This window comes from Triplophysa dalaica, chromosome 20, assembly GCF_015846415.1.
Source record: "Triplophysa dalaica isolate WHDGS20190420 chromosome 20, ASM1584641v1, whole genome shotgun sequence".
NCBI lineage: Eukaryota > Metazoa > Chordata > Actinopteri > Cypriniformes > Nemacheilidae > Triplophysa > Triplophysa dalaica.
Window position 1 is genome coordinate 12,189,411 of NC_079561.1, and position 27,541 is coordinate 12,216,951.

The following is a 27,541-nucleotide window of genomic DNA, read 5'->3' on the forward strand; positions in this document are numbered from 1 at the left end:
TGCAAGAACTTAGTGTTTTGTTGTATAACAGCACTTTCATGCTCACACTAATGCTGTTATTGCTCTGTGTCAAAAAAGTGTGACATGTTGCTAAAATATGCAAACCCTGTTTGTCTTTTTAATCTTGACACTGGATGCCTGAGGGGAGGGAACACTAACTGAAAAAAGCTGTACGAGTGATGGAGTGTCTTTTGAAGTGGTTTATTATGTCCTGTTAACTTACCTTTGCTTGTTCCCTTACTAAACGACATGAACTGATCACCGTATGTTTGAAAATATCTAGTGTATGCTTTTCAGGCTGTAGATGAACCCTTGTGATAACTTGTGGGAATTTTGGCAATGTGCTTCAAACTGTTGCCTGCGCATATTTTTTTGCTGTGTGTATTTGCATGCAAAAATCTATTTTACTGATTCTTTAAAAGCACCTCACATACTCTAGATATATTACTGAGACAAACAATCCCAGATTAAGATCTCGTAAATGACTAATAATGTTAAAAGAGATGGAAAGAGTATAATTGATCAGTACAAGTAAAATCATCACATAAAAATGCCTTAGAAAGTACTGTTCATTTTTATAATTTATTGTGTTGTGTTTTTCACAGACATTTCTAATAGGTGAGAATGATCCGTTTAAAATGAATTACTCTTTGTATGAAGTGTGTGCAGCTTTTCTGGATGTTTCTCTTCTTGAGCTCAGTGTGGGTTAGCGAAGAGCTTTCATATTCACTTCCTGAGGCCTCTCTTGGTTCTCTTTGACCTACCGAAGCAATAAAAATGAGAAGTCACACAAATAGTCTTCATCCTACTGAACTATATATAGGGTGAATTGCCCAAAAAGTGGGACATTTTCGGCATTTCAGATTTTGTGAAATATTGAGATGTGTAGCTAAAACATTACATACACAACCAATACCATTTTAAAATACCCTGGATGTGTCTTATTAAAAAAAAAATGCACATAACACATTCACGAAAGAAATTATAGACATATTACTGCTCTAAGTGCCAATGGTCTGAGAAAATGAGAAGTTTCTTAATGTGAGACAGTTGTTTTCTTATGTGGGACACTGAAAAGTATATGATAAAAGGCTCATTGTTATGGATGGTTGAAACATGGAAAATAGAACATCATCAGACAAATAATACAATATGATGCATTTCTTATAAAGACATTAAGCAACTATTATGATAGGCCTATGTTTTTATGATAGAAATAAGTTGCACAGAAAATACACATTCTTCTTTCCATTCCTTCAACAGGTATACGTGATACGTTTGATGTGACTTTCTCTTTTCTGGGTGGACCTCATAGGTTACCGGCCCCATCTTCCTTACCACAGTATATGGACCCTGCCACTTTGCTAGGAGCTTGTTTATCGATGTTGGCAATAATAGCAATAACTTTTGCCCTGGCTGTAACTGCCGCAGTCTTGCCAGTTGATCATACCATGTTTTCTGAGCTTCTTGTGCTGCAGATTTCCTCTTGCTTGTTCTCTGTAACCCTACAGCTGATCTCTCATCTCCAAGACAAACTTTACAATGCCTCTATCCTCAGTCTCAGCACTGGGCTGAGCACTTTGTCTCAGCACTGTGACAAACATCCGCAGAATGCTCTTCAGTGTTTGATTGAATCTGTCGACCAGCCTGTCAGTTTGTTGGTGATAAGGGCTGGTTCGCGCCACAGTGAATTCTAGTTGCTGGTGGTGCTGTTTTTGATCAGATGGCAAGTGGAGTGTGCCTCCCAAAGGGCTGAACGACCAGGCAGAACACAGGAAGTGTGTATACGTAAATGTGTATGTGTGCCAGTACTACCGTTCACAGCAGTGAAGATCATCTCTTCACAATAGTCTTACCACAATAAACCATACCCAGATAGCACAGGTACATCTGTAAGACGTCTGCTAAAGATCTGTCGTGTAGAACTGCAGAAATGTCTGATAAACATCTTAGAAAATGCAGTTTTACATGCACTCTAAATGATAAACATCTCACAGATGTCATCTAGATGTTTATATCACAGCAGATGTCTCCGAGATGTGAGCAAACAATCAAACAAATACATCTCGTAGCTGTAAATGCAGACATCAATAGACATCAGGGATAGTATAACCATGGTATGATTTTATATATGTTAAATATGATATGTTATATATGAAATTTATAAAGTATCTTCATGGAACAGGATCTTTACTTAATATCCTAATGATTTTTGGCAAAAAGAAAATCTGTAATTTTTACCCCTACAATGTATTTTTGGCCATTACTAAAAATGTTCCCGTGCTACTTAAGACTGGTTTTGTTGTCCAGGGTCACACATGTAAAACATACTTAGTATGGATCACTTTAGAAAATGTAAACAATGCTGGTCCAGAAAAACTTCCAGTTTTAACACTGGACAAATGTTTGACCAAAATACAACCAAATCAAAATGTTGAACAAATATTTTTAATAATTGGATATATCGCTGTTGTTCTTCTGAAACGTTGTCTCTTCATAGTTTGTGATTTTTATTTTTTGACATAAATCATTATTAACCTTTATGTTTGTCACTGGGATTTGCAAATATCTAAGCATTGAAAAGAATTCAAAAGTGTGTCAACTTTGACAGCACAGCATTTAATCATTAAAACGTGTTTTTTTTTCCATTTCCTGAAAAATGTGGACATTCAAGGTTTTGGAAGGAATCCCCGTGACGATATGTGGACCAGTGTTTACAGCTTTTGAGGGGGCGTTCTATAGTAATCAAATTGCTTACACCTCTGTTTTTTTATGTTTATCTGCAAGCACTTGATGGATTTTGATTGCCTGTCGATGTTTTATCGTTCTGCGGCTGAAAAAAATCCCTTTGAAAATGATGCCTATAATATCTGTATCATTGTGATTACAGTTGTAGTTTAGAGTTGCCCTCAAAGGCATCATTTGCCGCTGACGCTTTAAAATTGTTAACAGACGTTGTGTCATGTGATGATTTAAATGTCGTCTAACTAGGCAGCTAATTTGGTTTTGGACCAGAGTATATTTTTCTGGTGACTGGTTATCTACATGAAACATGGACGTGGTAAAGTGCTGACATTGTTGTTCAGCATGTCGCCTCCAAAAAACAACCACCTTGCCCCCAAGTCCAACAGTTTTGGCTGAGACATTCGTTATCTGCCAAAGAGTATATCTGCCACTTTAACGGCAGCCAGATGACTGGATTTGATAGGCGTTCACAAACATTCATGCATCTGTGTTCCAGGCCGGAGGCAGAAACTTCATGAGTCACAGTTTGAATGAGAATCCCCTCAAGGAAATAAAGGAGTTTAAAAAAGAAACAAAGCAGGCCTGGGAGAGCCGTGCAATCATGCATTACAACCAATAACTTAAGAACAATAGCAACCATGCTTGCTTCTTACTTTTGCACAAAGTGAAGAAAGCGTAAAATTTTAAACGTATTATTCTTTATGCAAAATCAAATAAAAATAGACACTAGATACTAAAGATAGTAAACAATAGAGATTGACCAAACTAAACGTGACACCAAACTTACGTTTTCTGGTGGTCACTGACTCTGTTCCTCAGGATGTTGATCTGTAAAGGACATTAAGAATCATTTTCTGACTGACCCTCCTTTTCATTCAATAAACACGGGACAATGGCACCACGGTTGCTTATTCACGCCTACTTCCATTTTGCTTCTACAGAAATAGACAGTGAAGAAATTGCATGTACATGCAAGTACACTCTTAAAAAAAGATGCTTCGAACGGTTCTATGATACCATTGAATAAAAAATAAAGAACATTTAACATAAGAAGAACCTTCCTGTTTCAAAAAAGGTTGAAATGAAAATAATGAAATTGGATAATAAACAAGAACAAATGTAGGATGAGACTTCTCGATTGTATCAATTTTTTAAATGTAGGTTTATTTTAAATCTACCAAGGGATGGTCTCTTCTTACCTCATATTTCTGTTTGCTAAACCGATACTGTAACTCAAACTTCTCTGCTTCTAGTTCTCGTATCCAAGTCCACAGCTCTGCAGCTTTTTCCCTGGTCATAGAGAGAGAGAGAGAGAGAGAGAGAGAGAAAGAAATAATATTATTTCATTTTTCATCCAGGTACTGGAAAAAAACGTCTGTAAGTGTCTTTATGAGCTCTCCCACATGAAAAAAAATAACATACTATAGTATTTATTTCATTTTATCAGCTTTAGCCACACCCCCTAACTTGTTTAATGAAAACTTTAAAGTCTGTATCAATGCAATCTTTGGGCCTACTGTACACAATGTCACCTTCATTGTATTATTTGACAACCAAAAAATTATTAACTATGAATAATTAATTATTAACAAACAGAGTCATTCATTAAACATTGCTATTTAAATAGTTTATTATTCAACAATTCTTTCTTTCTGGTTCTCAAACCTGATTTGCTGAGAGCCGTGCAATATTCCACTTGTATCATTACACCTCGGTAAACCCCTCACTGTTTGTTTAACTCCGCCACTAAATAAAGTCATTCTTATGAAACTAAGAAAACACGCACATTCAGCAGTGTCTGTTAGAGCAATTCACAGCTGTTACAGTAGGTGATTGTGAGTGTCTTTTTACAGTCTCTCGCTTTCATTCACACATTTACATTTACATTACATTTAGTCATTTAGCAGACACTTTTATCCAAGCGACTTACAAGTGGGGTCGATAATGGAAGCAATTAGGACAGCATAAGTACAACAAAAGCATAAGTGCAATCAAAAAGAAGACTAGTCTCATACAACCTAACACAGTATACGGAATCATTCATTCATATATATATATATATTTTTTTTTTAAGAGTAGAGAAGAAAAGAGTAGAGAAGAAAAGAGTCAGAACAGATCAGTCTGATGTTGGCGGAAGAGATGTGTTTTCAGGCGTTTCTTAAAGATGGCTACAGAATCTGCAGATCTTGTAGCAGCGGGCAGATCATTCCACATAGGTGGAACAGATCCGGAGAAGGTGCGCGAGAGAGATTTTTTACCTTTATGGGATGGCACCACAAGACGTCTTTCGTTTGCAGAGCGTAGGGATCTGGCGGGTACATATGTCTGCATTAACGATTTAAGATAAGGTGGTGCCGAACCAGTAGTGGTCTTGTAGGCCAGGAGCAGAGTCTTGAATTTGATGCGAGCGACTGCGGGAAGCCAATGTAGCTTAATGAGTAGAGGAGTGACGTGTGCTCTCTTTGGTTCATTAAAGATAACTCTTGCCGCAGCATTCTGGATCATCTGTAGAGGTTTGGTTGTGCAAGCTGAAAGTCCTCCCAGTAGTGCATTGCAGTAGTCCAGTCTGGCCAGGACAAGAGCCTGGACAAGGATTTGTGTAGCATGCTCTGATAGGAAGGGTCTAATTTTCCTGATATTGTAGAGGATGAATCTACAGGACCGGGCGGTGATGGCAACTTGATCAGTGAAGTTGAGCTGATCATCGATCACCACTCCCAGGTTTCTTGCTTTTCTGGAAGGTGTGATGGTTGATGAGCCCAGTTGAACACGCACATGGTGTCTCATTATTTCTCACTAATAACTTCACTGAAGCAGCACTGTGCTAATTTTAAATATGTGATGGTTTGGAATTAGTAACGTAGCTTTGTTTAACTGTTATGCTGGGCTGGAATTCAGAAGAAAGTAGTTCCCCATTTCCCCATGTTTTATAGACACTCCAATGTTGTTTCTGATTTATCTACACACTTGTGCCATCAAACTGTTGTATAAATGCAACATCGCTCTTGTAGTCGTGTGATGGGGCTCTAAATCAGCGGCTTTGATTGTCTCCTGTACTTCATGCCTCTGGTCTAATCACAGCCATCCTGATATAAGGGCACTCCTACCAGTGGCGGTTCTAGGCCACTGTAACTGGGGGGGCCAGGCAGGGACCACTTATGCTTTTAGGGGGAACACTAACATTTGTTGTCATGATTATTTTTCGGTAATTTTTTTATTTGAAAAGATGAAAACAGCTCAAAATTGCTCTGTTTTGGTGAAATATCATTTCAGATTTAGGGGTGGCCAAGTGTGCAGACATGGGGGCACTAGCCCCCTCTGGCCCCCCTAGAACCGCCCCTGACTCCTACTCGAGCTATTGCATTATTACACTGGCACCATATTGTTGATGCTATGTTGTAGCAAAAGTTTTAAAGATCTTGTTTATTTTGCAATACAAGCTATATTTTATTATGTGGCGTTGTTTTGTGGATCCCTGTGCCCAGCTGAGACACTGACCTGAAAGCAGAGTCATTGGCATTGTCAACGTCCAGAGATTTGCGGCGTTCACTAAGAATCTTCTTTTTCTTCTCTCTCTCAGTCTGTTTCTTTCCACACCTACGTTCTATCTGCAGTACAATTACAAAGGGACAATGTTGAAATGCGGTTGTATCCCCCACACTGTAAAGAAATCCTGTAAAATATGTAGTTTCTCGACAACCAGGGTGTCACGTTTTCAAGAAAATTTAGCTGCTTTTATGATTTTATTGAAAATTTGAATTCTTTTTCAGAAATTTCATGGTTTAAAAAATACTATTAATTTCTGAAACATTGAAATTGTTGTTTAATTTTTGTTTTCTTACATGAAAATATGTAAAAAATAGCAGTACATTTTGGTAAAATATTTTTTCATTTTGTGTAAAAAATAATAGTTTGTATAGTGTAGATAAATTGAGGACACTATAAAAAACATAATTTTACACAGTTTCTTATGTTATTTATTTTTCATTTTTTTGTTAACAATCTCCGCGTTTATATCAAACTCTGACCTTCTGCATATAGCCACCGAAGTGCAAACTGGTGAGCGTTTTCTTTTTCTTAGCATCATCATCCGCTCTCTTTTTGGCTTCTTCATCCTCTTTACGAGCTCGTTCCTCCTGGGAAACAGGAAACGTTTAGCTGACAGCTGCTATAATTCCGGTTTACCTTCATCACTCTTAGATGTCAGTTCTTCACTCGCCTCCACACGCTTCTGACGTTCCTTCTCACGCTCGCTGCGGATCCTCTGCTGCTCTGCTCGCTCAGAACGTCTTTTCTCCTGCGGAATTTGTTGAAAGCATTATAGTTTGTCAAGAGATCTGTGGACGTTTCTTCTGCAAAAATGACATTTGTGATTGACTGAACTACAATCCAAGTCTTGACAGACTGAATTTTTTAAATGTTATATATATTTTTCATATATAATGTCAATGTCATGTGACATTAACCAGTAATATTATTTTTCCAACAGAGATGTCGCAGGTTATTTGTATGGAGGCTTACTCACAATCCTGTCTTTAAGGCCGATAAGTTCCTCTTCTTCCTTCTTTCGGCTTTCAAAGTGAACTTCTATAAGTGTCTGGAGTTCATTCAGGTCTTTCTCCATTCGTTTACGGTGGATGTCCTGAGGGGAGGAAATATTTCAACTTTGACATTGGGTCTGCCACGTTTAATAGACAAAACGTGTGATCAGCATTTAGTGTGTCATCATTTAGCCACTAAAAATTCCAAATATGTGTACAGTTTTTTTTTTCTTTTGTAATGCATGTTATAAAATTAAGCATTTAGGTGTGAGAGGTTCTATCAGTTGTGAATAGTGAGAAGATATCTTCACAAGAAAGCATGAGCTCCAACGCCTCATTACTTTTTTTACAGTTTTTTACAATTGCTATGACAATGCTTTTAGTTCACCTTACAAGTTTTCTAAACTCTTTACACAACAACACACCTAGAACACATTATTGGCAAAACTTTTCTGTCGGTCACTCGACGTTGTTGTGAACGACAGATGGGGTTCGCCCTTGAGAACCAATCAACTCTGACTACTATAGAAAAGGCCAATGAAATTTGCAGAATGAAATTTGCATGCCGGTCTCCGCCCCCGGATGTCCGGTACAAAAGGAAGCCGGCGTGCAGCGTTAATTTACCTTTTGTTCTTCAGAGCCTTCGCTCATAACTACGAACACATAAATTCAATGAATTATTTTTCTTCAACATTGCCGGATCTACGATGTAGAGCAGCGGATCGTCCCTACCTGCAGCGACCTGCACGCCCTCCCCGGGGGCCATTTTTTTCCCGGAGGTGCATAAGGAGCTGTGTAAAACTTGGAGCGCTCCACTCACGGTCCGCTCCAGTCAAACCAGTTCCGGCTCCCTTACTTCCCTCGATGGTGAGGCAGCCAATGGCTAGGTCGAGATCCCCCGGGTGCGGCTACCACCTGGGGGAATCGGCCACGCCTACCGTCCAAAGCATCTAGGACTTTGACATCACTGATGACGAGGGCTTGCGCTGCCGCTGACCAGGCTGCATCCTTTCTCTACGCCTTGTCCATCCTGCAGGTCCGCCGGGCCAAGGCGTTGAGAGGACTCCACGAGGGTAAGACCGACCCGGGTATAATGCAGGATCTCCATGCTGCCACTGACAGCGATCTACCTGCGACCAAGGTGGCACCACGGGCCCAGGGTCGGGCAATGTCCACGGTAGTGGTCCAGGAGAGACACCCCCGGCCCACTTACTGGACTGGAGACTAACATCTCCCCTCCAAACTGAATGTGTATGTAGTCGCTATCGCCACTCATCACGACTCAGTGGATGGAAAGTTTCTAGGGCAACACGACCTAGTCACCAGGTTCCTAAGGGGCGCGAGAGAGGCGGAATCCGCCTCATCTCCGCTCCATACCCTCTTGGGACCCTCACGTGGATCCAAGAGCCCCTCGGAGGTTCCGATCTTCCTCACCTGACGAGTAAGATGGCCCTCCTGTTGGTGCTCGCATTCTCTGTGTCTCCGGATTGCCTTAAATTCAGCCCTGGCAAACTCTCACGTTATCATGAGACCCAGGCCCGGATACGTGCCCAAAGTTCCCTCTTCTCCCTTCCGGGAACAAGTGGTGAACTTGCAGGCGCTCCCCATCGGGGAGGAAGACCCAACACCATCCGTGTTGTGTCCTGTACCGCACACAGAGCTTCAGTAGCTCTGACCAGCTCCTTGTCTGTGTTGGAGGACAGCAGAAGGGGAAGGCTGTCTCCAAGCAGAGGCTGGCTTACTGGGTCGTGGATGCTGTTAAAACGGCATTCCGATCTCAGATTCTCCCATGCCCACTGGCAGTGAAGGCTTACTCCACACGGGGCACAGCCACCTCCGGGACACTGGCCAGAAGCGCCTCTCTAGCAGACACCTGTAGAGCTGCGGCTTGGGCTACACCCAAACACCTTCGCAAGGGTTAACAACCTGGGGGTTAACAACCTTCCTTTTTACCCAAACACTGGTTAAGAATAGGCATTCCATCCATCACTAAGCAAGCACCCCCTGGAAGTTGGCTGGGAAGAGCAGCCTTCCCCCTTAGGCCGGGACACCATATGACCTGATCAGAGATAGCTCTAACCAGACCTAGTGCTACCGGACGTCTGTCCCGCCCGCCCCCCCTGGGGGCTGTTCCGTCTGATGTAACCTCATGAGAATGGTTCCCACTCCTGGTAACCCATGAGCTTCCCCAGGTGGACCTCCACCTCGCGATTAACTACACCGTCCGCACGTTCCATACGTTCTCCTCCAAGGACGAGACCATACCTATATCCATCATTTTCCTACCCACAGGTAGGAGATGGCATCTGCAGCGCATCCCTAATTAAGGAAGATTCGCTTACCCGGTGTAAACCCGAGCTGGATTGCCTCTCGCCAGTAGAGAGCTAAGGCCTCCGTCCGTGAAAGGTTACCGGTCAGGGGTGTACCCATCTTTTCCCAAGAAAGCTCTGGAACCCCTCGACCACCACACTGGAAGGTCACAGTTTCGCGAAAGCATCGAGCTGACACGCCCAGGCCTGTTATCGTCGCTTCGCTAGAGATTGTGACGCGATACCGCGTTGTGGCGTTTTTCCATAGGCAACCCCATCTGTCGTTCTCGACACAACGTCGAGAGACCAACAGAAAGGGAACATCTTGGTTACGTATGTAACCTCAGTTCCCTGATGGAGTGAACAAGATGTTGTGTCCCTTATGCCACAAACTCGTATCGTATTCTGCTGCAGTCGTGAGAGGCCCTCAGGCTCTTCAGAACAAGAGGTAAATTAACGCTGCACGCCGGCTTCCTTTTATACCGGACATCCGGGGGCGGAGACCGGTAGCAAATTTCAGTTGATTGGTTGTCAAGGGCGAACCCCATCTGCAGAGGTGGGTAGTAACGAGTTACATTTACTCCGTTACATTTACTTGAGTAAGTTTTTGAAAAAATTATACTTCTAGGAGTAGTTTTAAATCACTATACTTTTTACTTTTACTTGAGTAGATTTGTGAAGAAGAAACTGTACTCTTACTCCGCTACATTAGGCTACAATAAGCTCGTTACTTTCCTTTTGACCTCTTTAAAATTCTACGCGTCATTGTTTTATTTTGACAGAGAGTGAGACTTCTGCCAAAGGCTCTACCATGTGACTTTGTTTCACCAATCAAACGTAGTTGCGCAGTCTCGTCACGTGACCATACTCAATCTCAGCGGTGTTCGGCGGGACGGGTTAGTTTACAGTCGTAGCAAAACTAAAATGTCACAATCAACCATCGGCAATGCAGACACAGCCGAGGAGGAACACCCCTGTCCTCATATTGAAAGCATGTTTACTTTAATAAAAGTGCGAAACAGCAGCTACATTATGCGGTGTCTTCTGTGTCTCCCAAAACAAACGGACATTTAAGCATTCAAAAACTCAACATCTAACTTGAGGAAACATGTAGCGGTTTGTGTTCTAAAATCGTTTTTTTTTTTGCTGTGGATCGACGAATGTTTGTCTTTTAGGTAACATATGTTTTAAACATTTCCTATATATATTATGTGTGGAACGGTACATGTATTTGCATTGAACCGAAATGGTATGGGCGTCACGGTTCGGTGCATACATTTAACTTACACAGAAAATAACTTACACGGTATAAAAATAAATAAAACTCGCGTGCAAATTAATTAATATAATGCAGAACTACTGTTAGATACGTGGGTTCTTTAGGGACACTTAATCTGTAGTCCCGCTTTAGCTCTGAAGCGGGCTGCGTTTGCATTGCAATGCTTTAGTATGTTGTGTGAGAGAGAGAGAGAATGACGTGGGCGCTATCGAAAAGTCACAAAGTGTTTACTTATATCTGTGTGTGTGTGTGTGTGAGTGAGTGTGTGTGTATGAGGCGTGGGCAAGATCGAACAGTGGAAACATAAACATTTTCCATCATTTTGTTTATGCAGGACATCATTCAAACTGCAAAGTGTTGAAGTTACTGTTAAATAAAATTTTAAGGAAAACAAATATATTAATCTGAAATGTAGCAAATTAACTTTCAAATTAATTGTTATTTTAATTTAATTTAGACTTTTCAGTCATTAAGGACTCCTGTTCACTGAAAAACGATCACAGCTTCACAGCAAGAACCTTGAGAACCAACTACTGTTGAAGCTTAATAGTGACATCACTGAGTAATTCTTTTGTGAAGTTGTTTGTTTCTGCATTTTTTGTCACAAACACACACACACACTCTCTCTCTCTCTCTCTCTCTCTCTCTCTCTCTCACACACACACACACACACACACACACTGTATTTGTGTCTGTCTGATTGAATGCTTGTTAAAAAATAAATCAGACGTTACTCAACAGTTACTCAGTACTTGAGTAGTTTTTTAACCAAGCACTTTTTTACTCTTACTCAAGTAATTATTTGGATGACTACTTTTTACTTTTACTTGAGTCAAATTATTCTGAAGTAACAGTACTTTTACTTGAGTACAATTTTGGGCAACTCTACCCACCTCTGCCCATCTGTCATCTCGACACAACGTCTCGTTCCCTCCATCAGGGAACTGAGGTTACAAACGTAACCAAGACGGTTGTGTTTATACTAATTTATATACTGTATAAACTGTTTATCTAATACAATTTTAATGTTTCATTGCACATGATAGATGGATATATATTTTAGGAAGGGGTCCCTCACAAAAGGTTCATCTGTCCCGTCCCTCACTTCACATTACATGACGTAGAAGAGTAATAGACTACATTTGTGATTTATGTATTTGCATAACTTCAATTTGCTTTTCATCGTGTTAATTGTATTGCCTACACAGCCAGATGTTGTGATAACTGTGTTAAGAGTTTAGAAAAATAAATAAAAGTACTGGAAATATTGTAAAAGCAATTGTAGAAAAAATTAATAGATTACCACATTAAAATATGTTTTTTTTTATGAAACTGCTTATTATCATCTATGATTTACTCACATCAAAATCAACCTTTTCTCCATCTGGAATCTTTGGGGGCACCAAGTTTGGCATCATAAAAGGTCTGAAAAATAAAATGATGTACATTTATAGTTCTGAAACGTCTTGTTTTCTGTATACTGATCTTTAGAAACAAGACAAACTGAACTTACTTTAGGAATTTTGGCTTAGTCTCTAAAGAATCAAACAAAACAAACAAAAAGTTAACCAACATGATACGAAATTAATAAAATTGCAATTTGCATTTTTATTCTTTTGTTGTCACTTTTACAGAACAGAAGTCTGTTACGGATGATGGACCGATTGAACCAGACAACAATGCAAATCTCTGAAATACTGTATTATGCGACCTGGCTTACTTCAGTTATTTCATGTACTGAACTCATTATCTCAATGGGATTTTAAATGTACTGTTTTAAAATAATTATTCAGAAAGAATGTGTGTGTACATGTGTGCGAAACACACTTTCTACAAGCTGAAATGTCTTACCTCCTCCATCTTCAGTCTCCTCTTCACCCTCTGTAAAAAAGAACGAGAGAAAAAAAGAAAGAAAGAAAGAAAGAAGAGAATGGTGTTGAATCAGTACTGATAATACTTCAGAGAAGTGTGAGACTGAAAAAAAATTATGATAACAAAATAATGATGGAGAACCATTCATCTCTTTACACAAAATATGGAATAATTTCAACTGTTTTGTGTAACATGTATAGTAGTGTACATGAATTATCATTATCTTAACATAAAAAATGTAAATACATTTTTTTGTATATTTATAACATTTATCATTTTTATAGTGTTTCTTTTTTGCTGTTCCATAATTTCTCTTAATTGTTGTTGAGCATAAAAATGTTAATTATTCGCCTATAATACATTTTAAATAAAAGTATGATGAGGAAATGTTAGTTAATTTACAAAATGTATTTATTTATTGTATGTATTTATTCTATTGTGATATCATACGCCATTTATGTGTGAATGAGTGTATATGGCTCACTCTGACAAAAATAAGAAAAATGTGTGACAGCTTTCCCCCAGTCTTTCCTATTTAAAATTCTTTGGAAATGTGCAGGTGAATAAGTGGATGTCCGATCTTGGTACAGTACTCACCCTGTTCCTGTGTGCTCTCTTCTTCCGCCTCTACATCCTCTGTTGGAGCCTCTGAATATGGAGAAAAATGCAGGATGGGTTACAGCGTATTGTCAAGTCTGGATGTTTTGTTGCATTGGGTATAAAATTACATAAAGTCCCTTTGAGTTTAGCCATTCTGTCAAATTTAAATTATACTGAGAGTATGAAAACCAAACTCAGATGATGAAAGATGAGTTCCCAAAATGCACAAAAGCTGTAGGCTGTACCAGCCTGGGCATGATGGGTACTGATGGCAGCCTTTCTAGATTAAAGCATGCCTCAGATCTTTCAAATGATTACACAACACAATTACACTTCTTTATGGTCTCACAACTGGTGCCAGTTAATCCGTGGGCATGTCTGAAGACGCCATGATACACCCCTTACAAAAAATGATATGGTGGTATAGCTGTGGTCACACAAGAAATAACATGATATTTAGATGTATACTAAATGAGTATCAATATATTGATCTAGTAAGGTATTTAATAGTAAGTACACTACTAGTCAAAATTAGGTATACACTTATTTTTTGAATTCCGATCTTTTAATTTTTTATTTAATACAGTTTTATTTTAGATGTAATACAAGCTGTCAAGTAAAGAATCAAGATGGATAGTATGGAGAAGTATAGTGCTGTGTCGTATCGTATAGTACACCATACCATAGTGCAGTATAGTACAGAATAGAAATATAAAGTATAGCATATCACAGTATAGCGCCGTTTGATGTGGTGTGTGTTATGGTGTAGTGTAGTGTATTATATGGTGCAGTGCAGTATAATATGGTATAGTTATAAAAGTACTGCAAGTTGTCAAATGTCAAGAATCAAGATGGATAGTATAGAATAGCATAATACAGTTCAGTATTGGGTTACATTGCATAGTATAGTGTAGTATGTTGTATGAAGTACAATACACTACAGTACAATAGAATGTGGCTAATGGTAGTACAGTATAGTAAATTACAGTATATTATTCAACACTGTAGTATTGTGTTGCATAGAATATTGAAGTATATTGTACATAGTATAAAGTAAATTGTATATAGTACAGTACAATACAAAATGGCACATGGTAGTACAATATAGTAAATTACAGTATATTATTCAACAATGTATTATAGTGCTGCATAGGATAGTGTATTGTGTAATGCAGTGAAGTACAGTACAGTAAAGAATAGTACAGTACAATAGAATATGGCAGATGGTAGTACATTATAGTAAAGTAAAGTATATTATTCAACACTGTAGTGTAGTGTTGGATAATATAGTGTTATGCGTAGTGTATAAAACAGTACAGCATAGTATACTCTAGTACAGTATAGACTATATTGTATGAATATTGCTTGGTCTGTGTCATATATGTTCATACTGTATATTTACTATATACTTTACTGTGCCAGGCTATATTATGATGTACTGTACTTTATAGAAAGATAAGCATCATTTAAGATACCTTCATCATGCTGCACCTCCTCTTGCTCCTCCTCCTGCTCCTCCTCTTGCACCTCTAAGTCATACCATGCAGATTAGTAAACAACAAAACAAACAAACAAACAAACAGCCTTGACAAACAACAGATGAAGAGAACACTAATCACAAAAAAGCATGGAGCTATAAAAGTTACTACTGTATTCTAGACTGTAGCACTGGAGTGCTGTAAGTGCAACAGAAAACAGGTGAACAATGATGGATTACTGATGACAGCCTTCAGAACGTTCTGCTCTACTAACTCGACGAACGTCATTTTTAAGTGTGATGTATAGAAACCAAGCATGTGTTAAAAGATGAATAACAAAGTGGACAGACAAGCTCAAAAATCTGTATGGTGGTTATCTGTTTATTGTATCCACACTCAGAACACTGAAAGTGTGTCATTACATTTTTAACTCTGATGATGTTTGAGGTTTAATGAATAAAGCTGATCGGCTTGAATTGCGATATGTGGTAAAAGTTTTATTGCACTCCTTCAGCATTATGATTAATAGATCCATGTCGTGACACACAATTTGACTTTTACAATCATGCTGCTTTTACATGCTGCCAAACACAGTAGTCAACAGCATATAGTCACATGTTACATGTCTTTTGATACATTATAGCTGCCTGTAAGTGCAATACTTTTATGATGTATGTTAAAAGCAATATGATAAAACAGGTGCTCACCTTCCTGCTCCCTGCGAAACAATAATACAAAATGATGCTGTTATTCAGTTGCTGAATCACTTTCTCAACATTTCTTGACTTTTCATATTAAATGCAAATACACTTATGTGATACTTGGGATAGTATTACTAAAATAAATAATCAAAATAAGAAAATTAAGTGTATGCAAGGTTAGAAAGTGTAGTATAATTTTTTTTCTCACTGATGGATGGAAGTTACTGCATTTGCGTACTGAATGTTACACTTACTCGTACTCTTCAACGTCTTCGTTGTCTGACATTTTGACTCTGTACAAAAGAATAAAATCCAGTTTTATTATGCATTTGGATTGAAAAGTGACTCTGCTTCTTTTGCATTTTCTGAGTTTTCATTGCAAACGATCAGAATAATGATTTTAGGAAAAAGTTGAACATTATTAACACGAGTTTCATCTTTTGAATGACAGCAACATTTGAGCTGGCACAGATTCTCTGCGATTATGCAAATTGTTCCAAGTTTTCCCAGCAGGATTTGACAAGTTTCCAGAGAGCTCGGTGTGTGTACTTTAGTCAAAGCAAGAAGATCTGACTGCGTTAACATTTAGACAAATGTGTTTAGTTTACATTTTACATAACTGAAAACATTCTTTGGTCAACAAAACTACAGTGTTGAAAGTAGGACACAATCTGTTAAATAAAATAAAACAAGTGTTTAATAATAGTCAACATTTTTGTTCTAAATATAAAAACATAAATCTAATTTAAATGTAAATATTGTATTAGTATTTGTCATAATAAAAGTTGTTTTGTACTGCAGAACAACACACAGCGCATGCATTCTTACCTGATGTATAGCAGGGATCTGCAGTTAAAGCAAAGCTGTCGAGATGTCCAGGAGTCAAACTCTGGACCACCTCTTGTTGATTTGTTCTTTAAAGCTGGGGGTCTTCAGGGGCTCATGCAGCAAGTTCTTCTCACTCATTGTGTTTATTTTTACCCTGAGAGATAGGGCTGAACAGTCTTGCCATCGCTCCCTATAAGGTCGTTGCCATTGTTATGGAAGAGAGAATGAAGATAGCAAATGTGCATATCGACACAACTCTCAGAGGTGCCCACTGATAACACATGGAGCTGTTTAGTGTCTGAACTGTCTGACTCACTGTGTGACGCCACGATAAAGACTGCATATCTGTTCTCATGCCAATAGTCTGAGAAGATTTCTATTAAAAATCTAATTAAATCATGTTCCAGTAAAATTATTTTGAGCACTATAACATTTACACATTCAAATTAATTTTTTACAAAAAACATAACACATCACAACCACTGGTATAAAAAGATTTATTCATCCGAGCGGTAAACCTTCCAGGCTATAAGCAATTATTACTTGACACGTCAAAAGTGCTTCTAAAGATATAAAAAGAAAAACAAAAGCTTTGGTTTGAGCCAGTAAGAAAAGGCCTGATGAGACACATCCATTCAGTTCTGGATTGTGACTTTTTATTTGTGGTTTTACGCCCTGGTTTCCCAGCTTGGTTAAATATTAGGCATCACTATCAAGCAGGTTTGTGAAAATAATAGCGTTCGTACCTTCTACTATGAGTTATGGCACAGGTCAGAGGTGTCTCCCAATAACTTTATATGTTAACCCTTGTATGGTCTTTATGATCAATACATCTATTTAAAATAAATGCTTTACAGAGGTTTACTTCACCCAATTGTAAGCAAAATCCCAAGCGTGCCTAATGTTTAAAATCTACAATCTGTTAAATCTCAGTTATGATTTTTTTAATGTGAGGTAATGTAAAAGAAAAATGTATGATATGGGTGAAAAACAATTATTTTGAATAAATATATTTAAATAAATAAACGGCTAAGGCTGAAAAACATTTTAGTAAACATTGAATACAGGTCCCCCAGGCCTGAAGACCACACAGGGGTTAAAAGGAAGAAGCTGGACTGGGAACCACACAACAAGGGCAGTATTCTTTCAATTTTATGTGAGGATAGAGAGCATTTTAAAAAGCAGTATTAATAGTCTTGTCTAGACACTTTTATCAGTGGTTCGATCAGTGCACATATGAAGCAATAACATACGCATCGAATGTAAATCAGTTTGTTTTAAAAAGTGCAAAAAATAGGCAATGAAAGCAAGAAAATTTAAATATTTTGGAGACGTTCCTTTATCTGAATCTGCTGAGAGAAAGGATTGTTTGAGCTTTGACTTTCACTTCTGCTCCTGTTCTGCTCCTTTTTCAAACAAGCTCTTCTTGCTTGAGATGTTCACGTGCCTCAGATCCTAAACATGAGTAAAACAATTCAACATCCGTCAACGGTTAATTATCAGAAAACGAGAAAACGGCACAGTACAGGACAGAACTGTTATTTAAACTCATTTTCCTCTACCGTGTAATTTAGAAGAGACATTTAGTATACAAACATGACAACATTTAATAAAGATATAATAAAGTATTAATTTGTATAAATTTGTTAGGTATTTATTCATCATAGCATTATTTGTTTTAATCGTTTTTTTCTTGACGCTGTACTATAAATGAAACTGAAAAGTAATAAATGAAATTTTCGAAAGATAGTAATTTGTATTTAGAAGCTTTCTACGTGTGTTTCATTGCATTTATTTTCCTCTGTGTGCACTCTGTTAACCTTTTATCTAACCAAACATCAAAGCAACAGAGCATGCAAGAATCAATCGTGTTACTGTCCTGTACTACAACATTGTAATTTGTAGTCCTTTATATGCATTGTCCTCTGTGGAAATATTGAACAGGGTCATTTCAGGACACAAGGAAACTATGGAAATTTTGAACAGGTCGTTTGAGGATATGATGACAGTTTGGCTCGTAAACTTTACTGATAGATTTCGGAGGAACCTCCATGGTGCAAATGAATCCACATTCATGAAATGCAGGACAAATATTTGTATGATGACTAACAAAGATGGGCCCACTGTAAAGTGAAATACTGCCACCTAGCCAAAACCTGCTGAAAAACAGCACCAAGAGATTCAGCTACTAAAATCCTGACATTTCTTAAAATATTAGAGTCATATTCAGGTTTTAAAGTGTGAATAAATGATGTCAGGATTTTTAGTTTTGGGGGAGTTAAGATTCTTTATGGCTGACTCAAAACCATATTCATATATCTTCCACGTTGTGATGTTCCTCACCAGATTTTATTATTGAAAGCTGCATACAAATCGCAGAACTTACCGAAGGACTATGTGACAAGGTAAATTTTTTATTCTGAACCCATTGATTAATTCGACCAGAAATTCCAGAAGAAAAATTGCGGAACTCCTGAAAGGGAATCATGCATAAAAGTAAATAAACAACCAAAAGTTCCATTCAGTCAGAACTCTGCCTCTAATAATGGCCATCACCTGTGTGGAGAAGATGTGGCTCTTCTCTTCTTCTTTTTCAAACAGCTCCCTTTTCCGTGACACCTCGTCTGCTAAACACCCAGTCTTGGGAAGCGTTGGAGATTTGGCCATCTCCCATTTCTGCAATATGGATTGATCTTATTACCTACACTGTAAAACTTTGCTGTAGTTTTGCAGCAGGTTTGCCAGTAACTTAGTGTAGATTTAATTTACAATTTTGTTTTAAACATAAACTTACGTAGTTCGTATATTTTCGTTCATGAAACAAGACTAAATATCTTAGGTTACTTATCTTGTTATGTAAATGTTACATAATTCATTACGTTTTAAATATTTTTACTGATAAATATGCTTAAGAAGAATGTCATTTTTTGCAGTTTAATGCAAGTAATGATACCAGTTTCTTCTTTGTCATTTTGAATATCAAAAGTTAAAGTAAAGTTTTACTCTTATTAAAAACAGTACTAATAGGAAGATATTAAATAGCAATCAAATCTACAGTCATTTACTCTCAAAACTGCTGCAACATTTTTACAGTGTTAAACCACCGACTAGGAGTACTAGAAGAGAAGCAGACCTGTGACGCATGAGCAAGTCTTTCCATTTTCTCCTGAATGGAGCGGGATGATATTCTTTGTCGTGAGCTGATGGGACAGCAGAGGAAAAGTAGAATTGAATCTTCCTATTTAACGTTCATACTGAAATGCTGAACACTCAGTATAAAACTGTGTGACTTACTTTCTCTGAAATGGGGACTTCTGTTCATCCTCTTGGTCAGGACTCTGTTGGTTTATCAAAAGATAACTTAAGCTGATGTGGAGACTAAAAAAAACTTCTGATGTGTTTATACAACAGTATAGACTAGATTTATAGTAAATATGTCCTTACCTCATTGGATTTAAATGTTTTCGTTGCAATCCGCACACTTGCACTGTTGATGAAATTGGAATTCAGATTTAAAAAGCATTCTTGTCAACCATGATGCAGCTTTTAGACTTTATGATGTATTTATTATCTATTATAGTCCTATTATATAATTTCTTGTGTCAAAATAAGATAACTCAAAAGTCAAAAATCATGTTTTTTACTGAGCATTCCAATAATATCAATTAAACGGCAGTTGGTTTGTTTTGAGTTAAGCAATAATAACAAAAAATACAGCTAACTTACACAATAGAACACACATAAAAACATGATAACATGATAAAAAACATGATTGGAACCAAACTCTTCATATATTCTATTGTGTTTATTTTTGACAATTTTAATATTGTGAAGAAAGAAAAATAATATTTATATCTAAGAATAAAACATTTTAGATAAACAATGTCCCCCAGGAGATATACATTTTACTTAACATTTCGTAAAAAACTGAAATAGTTTATATACGTAAGATAAAATCTATGATGAAGGATGGGGAAAAGTTATAAAGGCAGTTCCAATGTAACATGAAAGCGCCTTTAGTGAAAGAAACACTCAACAGATGTTTAACAAAATAAAACACAAACAAAATAAAATAGTGCAAATATCCGTCAATATGATATGATACGATATTATATATTTTCATTGGTCAGTTCTTGCATGTACAATTGCAAATACATAAAAAGCAAAACTACAATATTTATTTCAGAAATACCGTAACAACTTCAGTGAGCGCACACAACCAAACAACAGTATTGTGCAATTCTGTTCTCTACTCTGAATCTGAATAAAACTTGTTTACTTGAAAAGAATTGTATTGTGCATAAATTTTACCTTCTCTGTAGCGGCATCCTGTCCTCCTCCTTCTTCTTCATCATCTGAAACATATAATAAAGTACAGAGCAGTTGTATGAGCTGTGTATGTGTTGACTTATTCAAATATTTAGCCAACTATTTGAACACGGCACAGTAGATAAAAAATGAAAAGCAAGTCTAATGTTATTGGCATAGGCAAATGTGACTGTAAAGGCTTGCTTTACTGTCCAAGAAATGCAAACTTTGATGCTTTATCTAGGAATATGTTGATTCTTGAAAGTATGTATGACGGAAAAATGTGCAGAATTATTTACATAGAGAAAAGGGCGCTTGCTTACCCTAAATGAGATGGTTCTGGAGCTCTGCCGTGTAAACGCGGGTTTTGTGGCTGGTTCGAAATTGCTTGCTGTGCCATTTTCATGTCCCTGTGCATATATGAAACAAGAGAAATAGTAAGACGATGTGAATGTATGGCTATATAAAAATACAACTTCCGTCATCATTTAATAACCCTAATGTCACTAAAAAACAGTGTATTTGACTGCACCTTCAATGGAACACAAAAGAAGATATTTTGAGAAATGTCTCAGTTGCTTCCTGTTTATACAATGGAAGTCGAGGTGTCCATTGTGTTTGGTTACAACCACTTTTTTTTGCTTTGGACATTGTTCCCATTCAGGTCATGTCTCCACTGTTCCCCTAGAGGGAGTCCTAGTATCAATGTTCTAAAGTACATGGATGTAAACATCTATGCACACTGCAACAGGTGCAAAAAGACCTCATGAATGCATCTTGTGCCAGATGAGATCTAAAAATAAAAACACACACTTCTGTAATGTCACATTCAGGCTTTAGGGTCAAGTATTCTAATAAGAAAGAATATGTTATTGTCACTGCAAAGGCATCATTGAAACAACAGTCAATGAGCAGTAAGTCAGATACTAAAAACAGAGCTACACCTCTGCAAACTCATGCATGTCAATCTGTGTGCTTTGTCTGTGTTCGCATTAGCGGGAAAGCTTATCATGTGTAAGAAAAGGTTCACAGTTCAACTGATCTCCTTCAAAGAGGAAGCAATGGTGTTCTTGGTGGTAAATCAATAACATGGTTCTAAGACTGTAAAATGATCTGCTTCACGTATCAAAATGTATAACAATAAGCAATAACAAAAACGTTTTTTATTTAAGTATTTAACCGTAGTACTTAGTTCAACTCATACATCAATGAAATCTTATTTATTCAGCTTTCAGATTACGTAAAATCTCAATTTCGAAACATTGACCCATAAGACTGGTTTTGTTGTCCAGGATCACATATATCAAAGTACTGTACCGTGGCACTACTGTTTTGTAATGAAACAACACTAAAATCAAAACAGCACGACTTCTGAAATCTTGTGGAAGAACGTGGATGTCTCACCTCTGTGTTTCCATTTAGTGTTGGGCTCAGGGTGTCTGAGTGAGTGGACTGTATGGGCTATACGGTGACCCCTCTGGATGCTGAGAGGGCGGAGACTTGGGGCTGAGAGGAGAAACCACTCTGCTCGTCGCCGGGGGTGATGAGGGACTCTTATCAAAGGAGATGGAGAGAGAGCTAATCAAAGAAAAAAATATAAACAGGGTTAAAGTATTATTACTGCACCATAATACACATCAACATTTTAAACTAAATTAAGCTTTTGTAATATTTGTATTTATTATAGTAAATGTACACCTCACAAACTTGCGGGACGATTTTGTGGGAGTCACTGATGTTGAATTTTGGTTGCTTGTATTTTCTGACTGCAAAAACAGTAAGACATTTGTGAAAAACAAATACGCATTGTGTCATAGAGCACGTTTTTGGTCTAAGAAAAGATAACTGCAGAACAAACATCACATGAATTACTTATAGTCACATTTTGACCATTTGGCGTTTTCTCTAAAACTTCTTTGAAACAATGCTCATTGGAACTGAATTCAATATTTGTGGGTCAATTTTTTCCAATACAAACAAATAATTAAATGATTGTAGTTATTGTTATTTGGAGTCATGTGCCTGATGAAATATCTAAATGACGTAAACATTCATAATTCCTGGTATTTTACCTTTAGGCATAAAATCTGATTTTTCGGGATTGGGACAGGACACCTAAAAATAAAAGGTCATCATTTACTAACCTCAAGGTTTCTATAAGCATTTTTGAGTTTCCATGTCAAAGGTAATAAATAAATCTTATTCATTTCTTGTCCTCTATACCGCTGCAGCCCTTCTTCTAGAGAATTCACATTTGTTTAAAACCTGTCGCAGAAATGACGACACACTTCAGAAGTGGGTCAAATGACTTCATGCCCTCTCGTGTTTTTGCCCTTAGGTGTGTGTAAGATAAACTAGACCTCCTGCAGATCTTTCTGTTAATCCTGTTGATGATTAAATACACACTCTGCAGGTGGTGTACTGACCTCTGACCCCTGGTCACATGACAAACCTGTCAGATTAATACTGTGTGAATGTGTTGATTCACAGACGAGCAGATTAATAGGGTGAAGACCAACAATGTAGTTCACTGTTCTCGAATGTAATAAGAAACGCTAACAAATGTACAACCATTAACTTTAAGGAAAATTGTATCTTATTTGAATATTACTGGCCGGTTCAAACTAATAGGTGATGTCATTTGCACGGCTTTGATGGACACTGACTGCACACTGCACATATTTGAGGAAAAATACACAAAATTTGTTCTGCCAATGTGATTGCGTGGGATAATTAACTGTTGTGCAAGGTTGTGATTTAGAGATGCACCCATTTATCAAGTAATAATCGGTATCGGTCGATAAAAGCTATTTTTCACACTATCGGCTAGTTAATCGTCGATGATCAGTGCCAAATGTCCTGTCAATCAAAAGAGAACAGCAAAATGCAATGAATTTGTGCTCTGTATATAAAAAATGTTAAGAAACATCAATAGTTTTAATGTTGAATATTAATAGTCATTATACTGTATGAATTGTAAGGGATATTGTCCAGGCAGCTGGTTATTATTGCAAAAATAAGCCATCAAGGGATTTATTTCTCGAGACCAGCCAGCGAGACCATACCAAATGTAGACATTCTGCAAGGAAAAGCCATTTACTTTCGGCTTTACGGTAGGAGACGACGTTCAAATGTCACGAACAGGCCATTTGTTTAACCATTTGTAAATTTAATGTCATATATGTTATTAAAAGACATTTTTCTATTAAATTTGTCACAAAAAAACTGTCAAAATGATTTGCTGCATCCAGGTTACAGTGTGTTATTAGGTTTGAGAGGTTGTTATCTGGGAATAACAAACCTGCAAATGTATCGGAAGGCCAATCAGAATCATGCATTCCAACGAGCCGTGCAATAAGAAATAATCATTTGAATCAATGGAGAAATTAAGTATCAGTGCATCTCCAGATTTTGTATATAGATTTTTTTCTTCTATAACGTACAAATGAGATTTATACAGTTCAGCCGTCTCCTAAAATACTTATGACATGGCACATGTTTCTGTAAACTGTGCCAAAAAGATTTAGATTAGTTTAGATTAGTTTATGACGAGCCAATAAATGGCAGGAACTTCACAGTAAGCCACATATATTAATACAATACTACTAACAATGATATTGTTTTAATAAAACAGAAGAATTTTCCTAAAGAACCCGTGTTTTCCTACCTTCTCGTTCTTCTCTGAGTTAACAGAGTCTTCTGGTGACATGAGAGCCTCTACGCAACGCTGAACCTTCTCTCTGTGCTCCTCGTCCCGTTTCTCTCCCTTCCCCTCCACATGGGTCTCCCCATCTAAGCTGTCCTCCATTGTCCCACCTTCTCCCTCTTTGTTCTTCATTAAAGTCTCCACCTGCCTCTTCCTCCGCCGCTCGTCACGGACCCGCAACATCTCCACAAAGTCCATCTGCAGCTGGTCCAGACCTCCTCCTGATTCCTCAGTGGATTCACCAGCATCAGCTGATCCGCTAACACTGGAGACGTTAGATTACAAAATGTGTTTATGTGATGTAACGTAAATCATTGGTTGCAGATTTTACATTTGAGTGACAACTGAAGTGCCAACGTTCAAGCATGCAAAAGCAAAAGTAAACTGTGTTAACTATTGATATGATAATATTCATATCTTTATAGTACCATAAACGCTTATCTGAAAGTCTCAGAAGCTCCTACCCGTGTGTTGTGAAAGTTCAATTGTGTCATGCAAATATTTCAAATGAAGTTTGCATTCAATTCAACATATCGCTGAGTCTTATCAATCTAGAGCCCAATACAACTCCTCAGTTAACAGAAAGCATGTACTTCTCTTTTTTATCTTTCTCCAGTTCATTTCATACCTACTGGTGTGTGGTTCTGTCTCTTTGTCGGGACTCTCATCCGAGTCGACAGTGGTGCTGAAGCCCCTTTCCCTCCTCCGCTTCTCTCTTTCCACTTCTTCCTCATCCTCCACAGTCCACTGTCGGGTCAGCCTGTAGATCAAACACATACACACCTCAAATGTATACAAACCATGTTGATAACATCAGCTAGAACTACATAAAATACAGCATGTCGGCTTTAACCATTTCAGCATCCCATTAATCTGTATTGACAATCATTTGATCTAATAGATGTATGACAGAAGGATGAACTGAGTTTAACAACAACACAACTAAAATACAAAAGAATGAGAAGATGTATTATTATCAAGGGTCTCGATGACATATCCCAGAGGTGGACTATTGTATTTCACCATATGAAAACAGTGTTTCATTGTGTAATAACTGGTTTTTCAAGCTGGTTTTGGTTGAAGGATACTCTGTGCCTTAAATTTGTAAGTGTGACATTTCTTTCCATGTGAGTGCACGTGATATCACAACTTTAATCTCTGTATGTCCAGTATCGCACTTACTTTCGGTTTTTATTTTAGTCAGGTAGCCTATTTTATTTTAGAAGATTAAGATTATGCACTCTCTTATTGCTTCTGTATTTCAAAGGAAAACAATTATTTAACTTAAAGTTAAAGAGTTGTTTGTTTATTCATTAAAAAACATAATCTGTGCTTTTTTGCTTTAAATAATGAGAAAGAAAATGCAATTGCAATTTTAAACTGGCACGAATATCTCCATATGATATAATGCCAAGAATGAAAATAACAGACTCGCGCTCAGATCTTCAAACATTAACCAAAATCAATACATAACGAATTAATACATTTAAATGTACTTACGTAGATAAAGCAGACCAGTTTTTCCGGCTAATGGACATTATTCTTGCTTCTTTAATCACAATGACTACCGGAGAGACAGGTGTGTGAATGTATTTGATCCTGTCTGTCGCTGTGTCTACCTTTACCCCGCACCTTGACAAGAATCACGTCACATGACCATCACAATCATCGCCTCCTGCCGAGCGTAAAGCAGGTGTGCTCAACAGCAAGCGGCGCTGCGCAGATTAAACTGCAAATTACATCACAGCACCGCGACAGCGTGTCTGACGTACTGCTGTTTAATTGTTCTCGCGATATTTTGATGACACGAGCGGATCGGTCTGCGCTGCATATCAATTCAAAAATCATGAAATAAACTGAACACACATATTTCAGCGATTTCCTTTTACCACAACCATAATTAGAAGCATTTTTTAAAACAACAAGCTAGATTTATAAAAAAAAGGTTTGATAAAAATCCATCTTCAGTTTTCTTTTTTCACTTTTGCTTTAGCTCGTTTTGTTCATTAGCTGAATAAAACCTTAGCCTTATAGACCGTTTCATCAACAACAACATAAATAAACGTGTGGCCCAAACTTAATTTCCGGTAGACCTCTGCCAAGAATTAATAATGTAGAGCAGTTTAAATGTATTAATTCAATACAATTTGTTTGCAATGAAATTTTAATTAAAATGAATAAATTAAAGAAATAAATAATAAGAAATAAATTCAAAAATGAATTATAACCAAACACGGATTAGGTGAACTTCAGGCCTGTGTTTGTGTCCAATGAAAGCTTTTTATGTTTCTTGATATACAAATGCCACTCTATCTTCGACAAAAAAGCTATAGTGGTAGGAGGATTACAATTCAGAATTGATTGTAATTCAGGAGCTGAAGGTGTTTGTTTTAGATTTCGGTGCCACACCTACATTATAACACAATGGCAGACCTGCTGCACTTTGACCAATGTTTTCTGAAAAATGTAGAGGAAGTCGTAGTAGACTATCCAGTATAATACTGGTTTGGTCATGTTTTGATAGCGTGTCTTAATTACTGTTTTAGTTTTACTCATTGTTTAGCCTGTTCATTCATACCGGATACCACGTAAAGAGCATTATAATGAACTTTACAAAAGCAAGTTCCATAAATGCCCTTCAAACCCCACCCAATGCCAAAACAGGGAAGAGTCCACTATGCAAATATAATGCTGGAGTCCACAGTCTTCATAACAGCCTGCAGTTAACATTATCACTTAGAATCGAAAAAAAAACATTTGCATCAAATTAGACTAATCAAAGAAGAGCACCACAATTGCATTTATTACCATGCAAAAAGGCATTGGGCATGGTAACTGTATTCCACTTGTTCACAAAATCATTTATTAGAGAATTGTTTTAAGTTCAAACATTTGAGAATATTGACAAAATCTTAACTAAAACCTTAGCTAGCAAGAGTATTACTGAAACAACATGTCTAACAGATGTAAGTGTAAGACTAAACATATATTTACCGCCTTAAAGGGGGCTACACCAGCTCATACTTTGTTTATTTTTACAGCTTACAATAGCTCTCGTTAATAACAAAATATATTGACACAATAAAAGCTGAACTAAGCTGGTAATTAGTTACTTATCAGCCATTTTAAGTTACGCAATCATTTACTCCAATGCAATACAACTTTCATGACATT

At 37.4% G+C, this 27,541-nt stretch overlaps 2 protein-coding genes across 2 annotated transcripts; both read right to left on the minus strand.

The window, feature by feature from the left end:
* Positions 1-563: 563 nt before the first annotated feature.
* tnnt2a (troponin T type 2a (cardiac)) lies at positions 564-16,503 on the minus strand. Its single transcript, XM_056732613.1, has 15 exons — positions 16,354-16,503; positions 15,780-15,818; positions 15,532-15,542; positions 14,822-14,875; positions 13,344-13,394; positions 12,726-12,755; positions 12,388-12,409; positions 12,236-12,299; positions 7,271-7,387; positions 6,965-7,042; positions 6,774-6,881; positions 6,244-6,353; positions 3,945-4,035; positions 3,533-3,573; positions 564-760 (listed from the first exon to the last, which is right to left on the minus strand). Exons 2-15 carry the CDS (start codon positions 15,809-15,811, stop codon positions 727-729), a joined length of 843 nt encoding a protein of 280 aa, XP_056588591.1. The 5' UTR covers positions 15,812-15,818; positions 16,354-16,503; the 3' UTR covers positions 564-726.
* A 333-nt stretch (positions 16,504-16,836) lies between these two features.
* Positions 16,837-25,997, minus strand: lad1 (ladinin). Its single transcript, XM_056733377.1, is given in 14 exon segments — positions 16,837-17,808; positions 18,740-18,826; positions 18,910-19,029; positions 19,487-19,553; positions 19,648-19,691; positions 19,798-19,840; positions 20,665-20,708; positions 20,985-21,071; positions 22,066-22,109; positions 22,112-22,239; positions 22,360-22,427; positions 24,329-24,632; positions 24,996-25,127; positions 25,868-25,997. Coding segments are annotated over 14 exon segments (1,278 nt in total). The 5' UTR covers positions 25,906-25,997; the 3' UTR covers positions 16,837-17,736.
* Between the last annotated feature and the right edge of the window lie 1,544 nt (positions 25,998-27,541).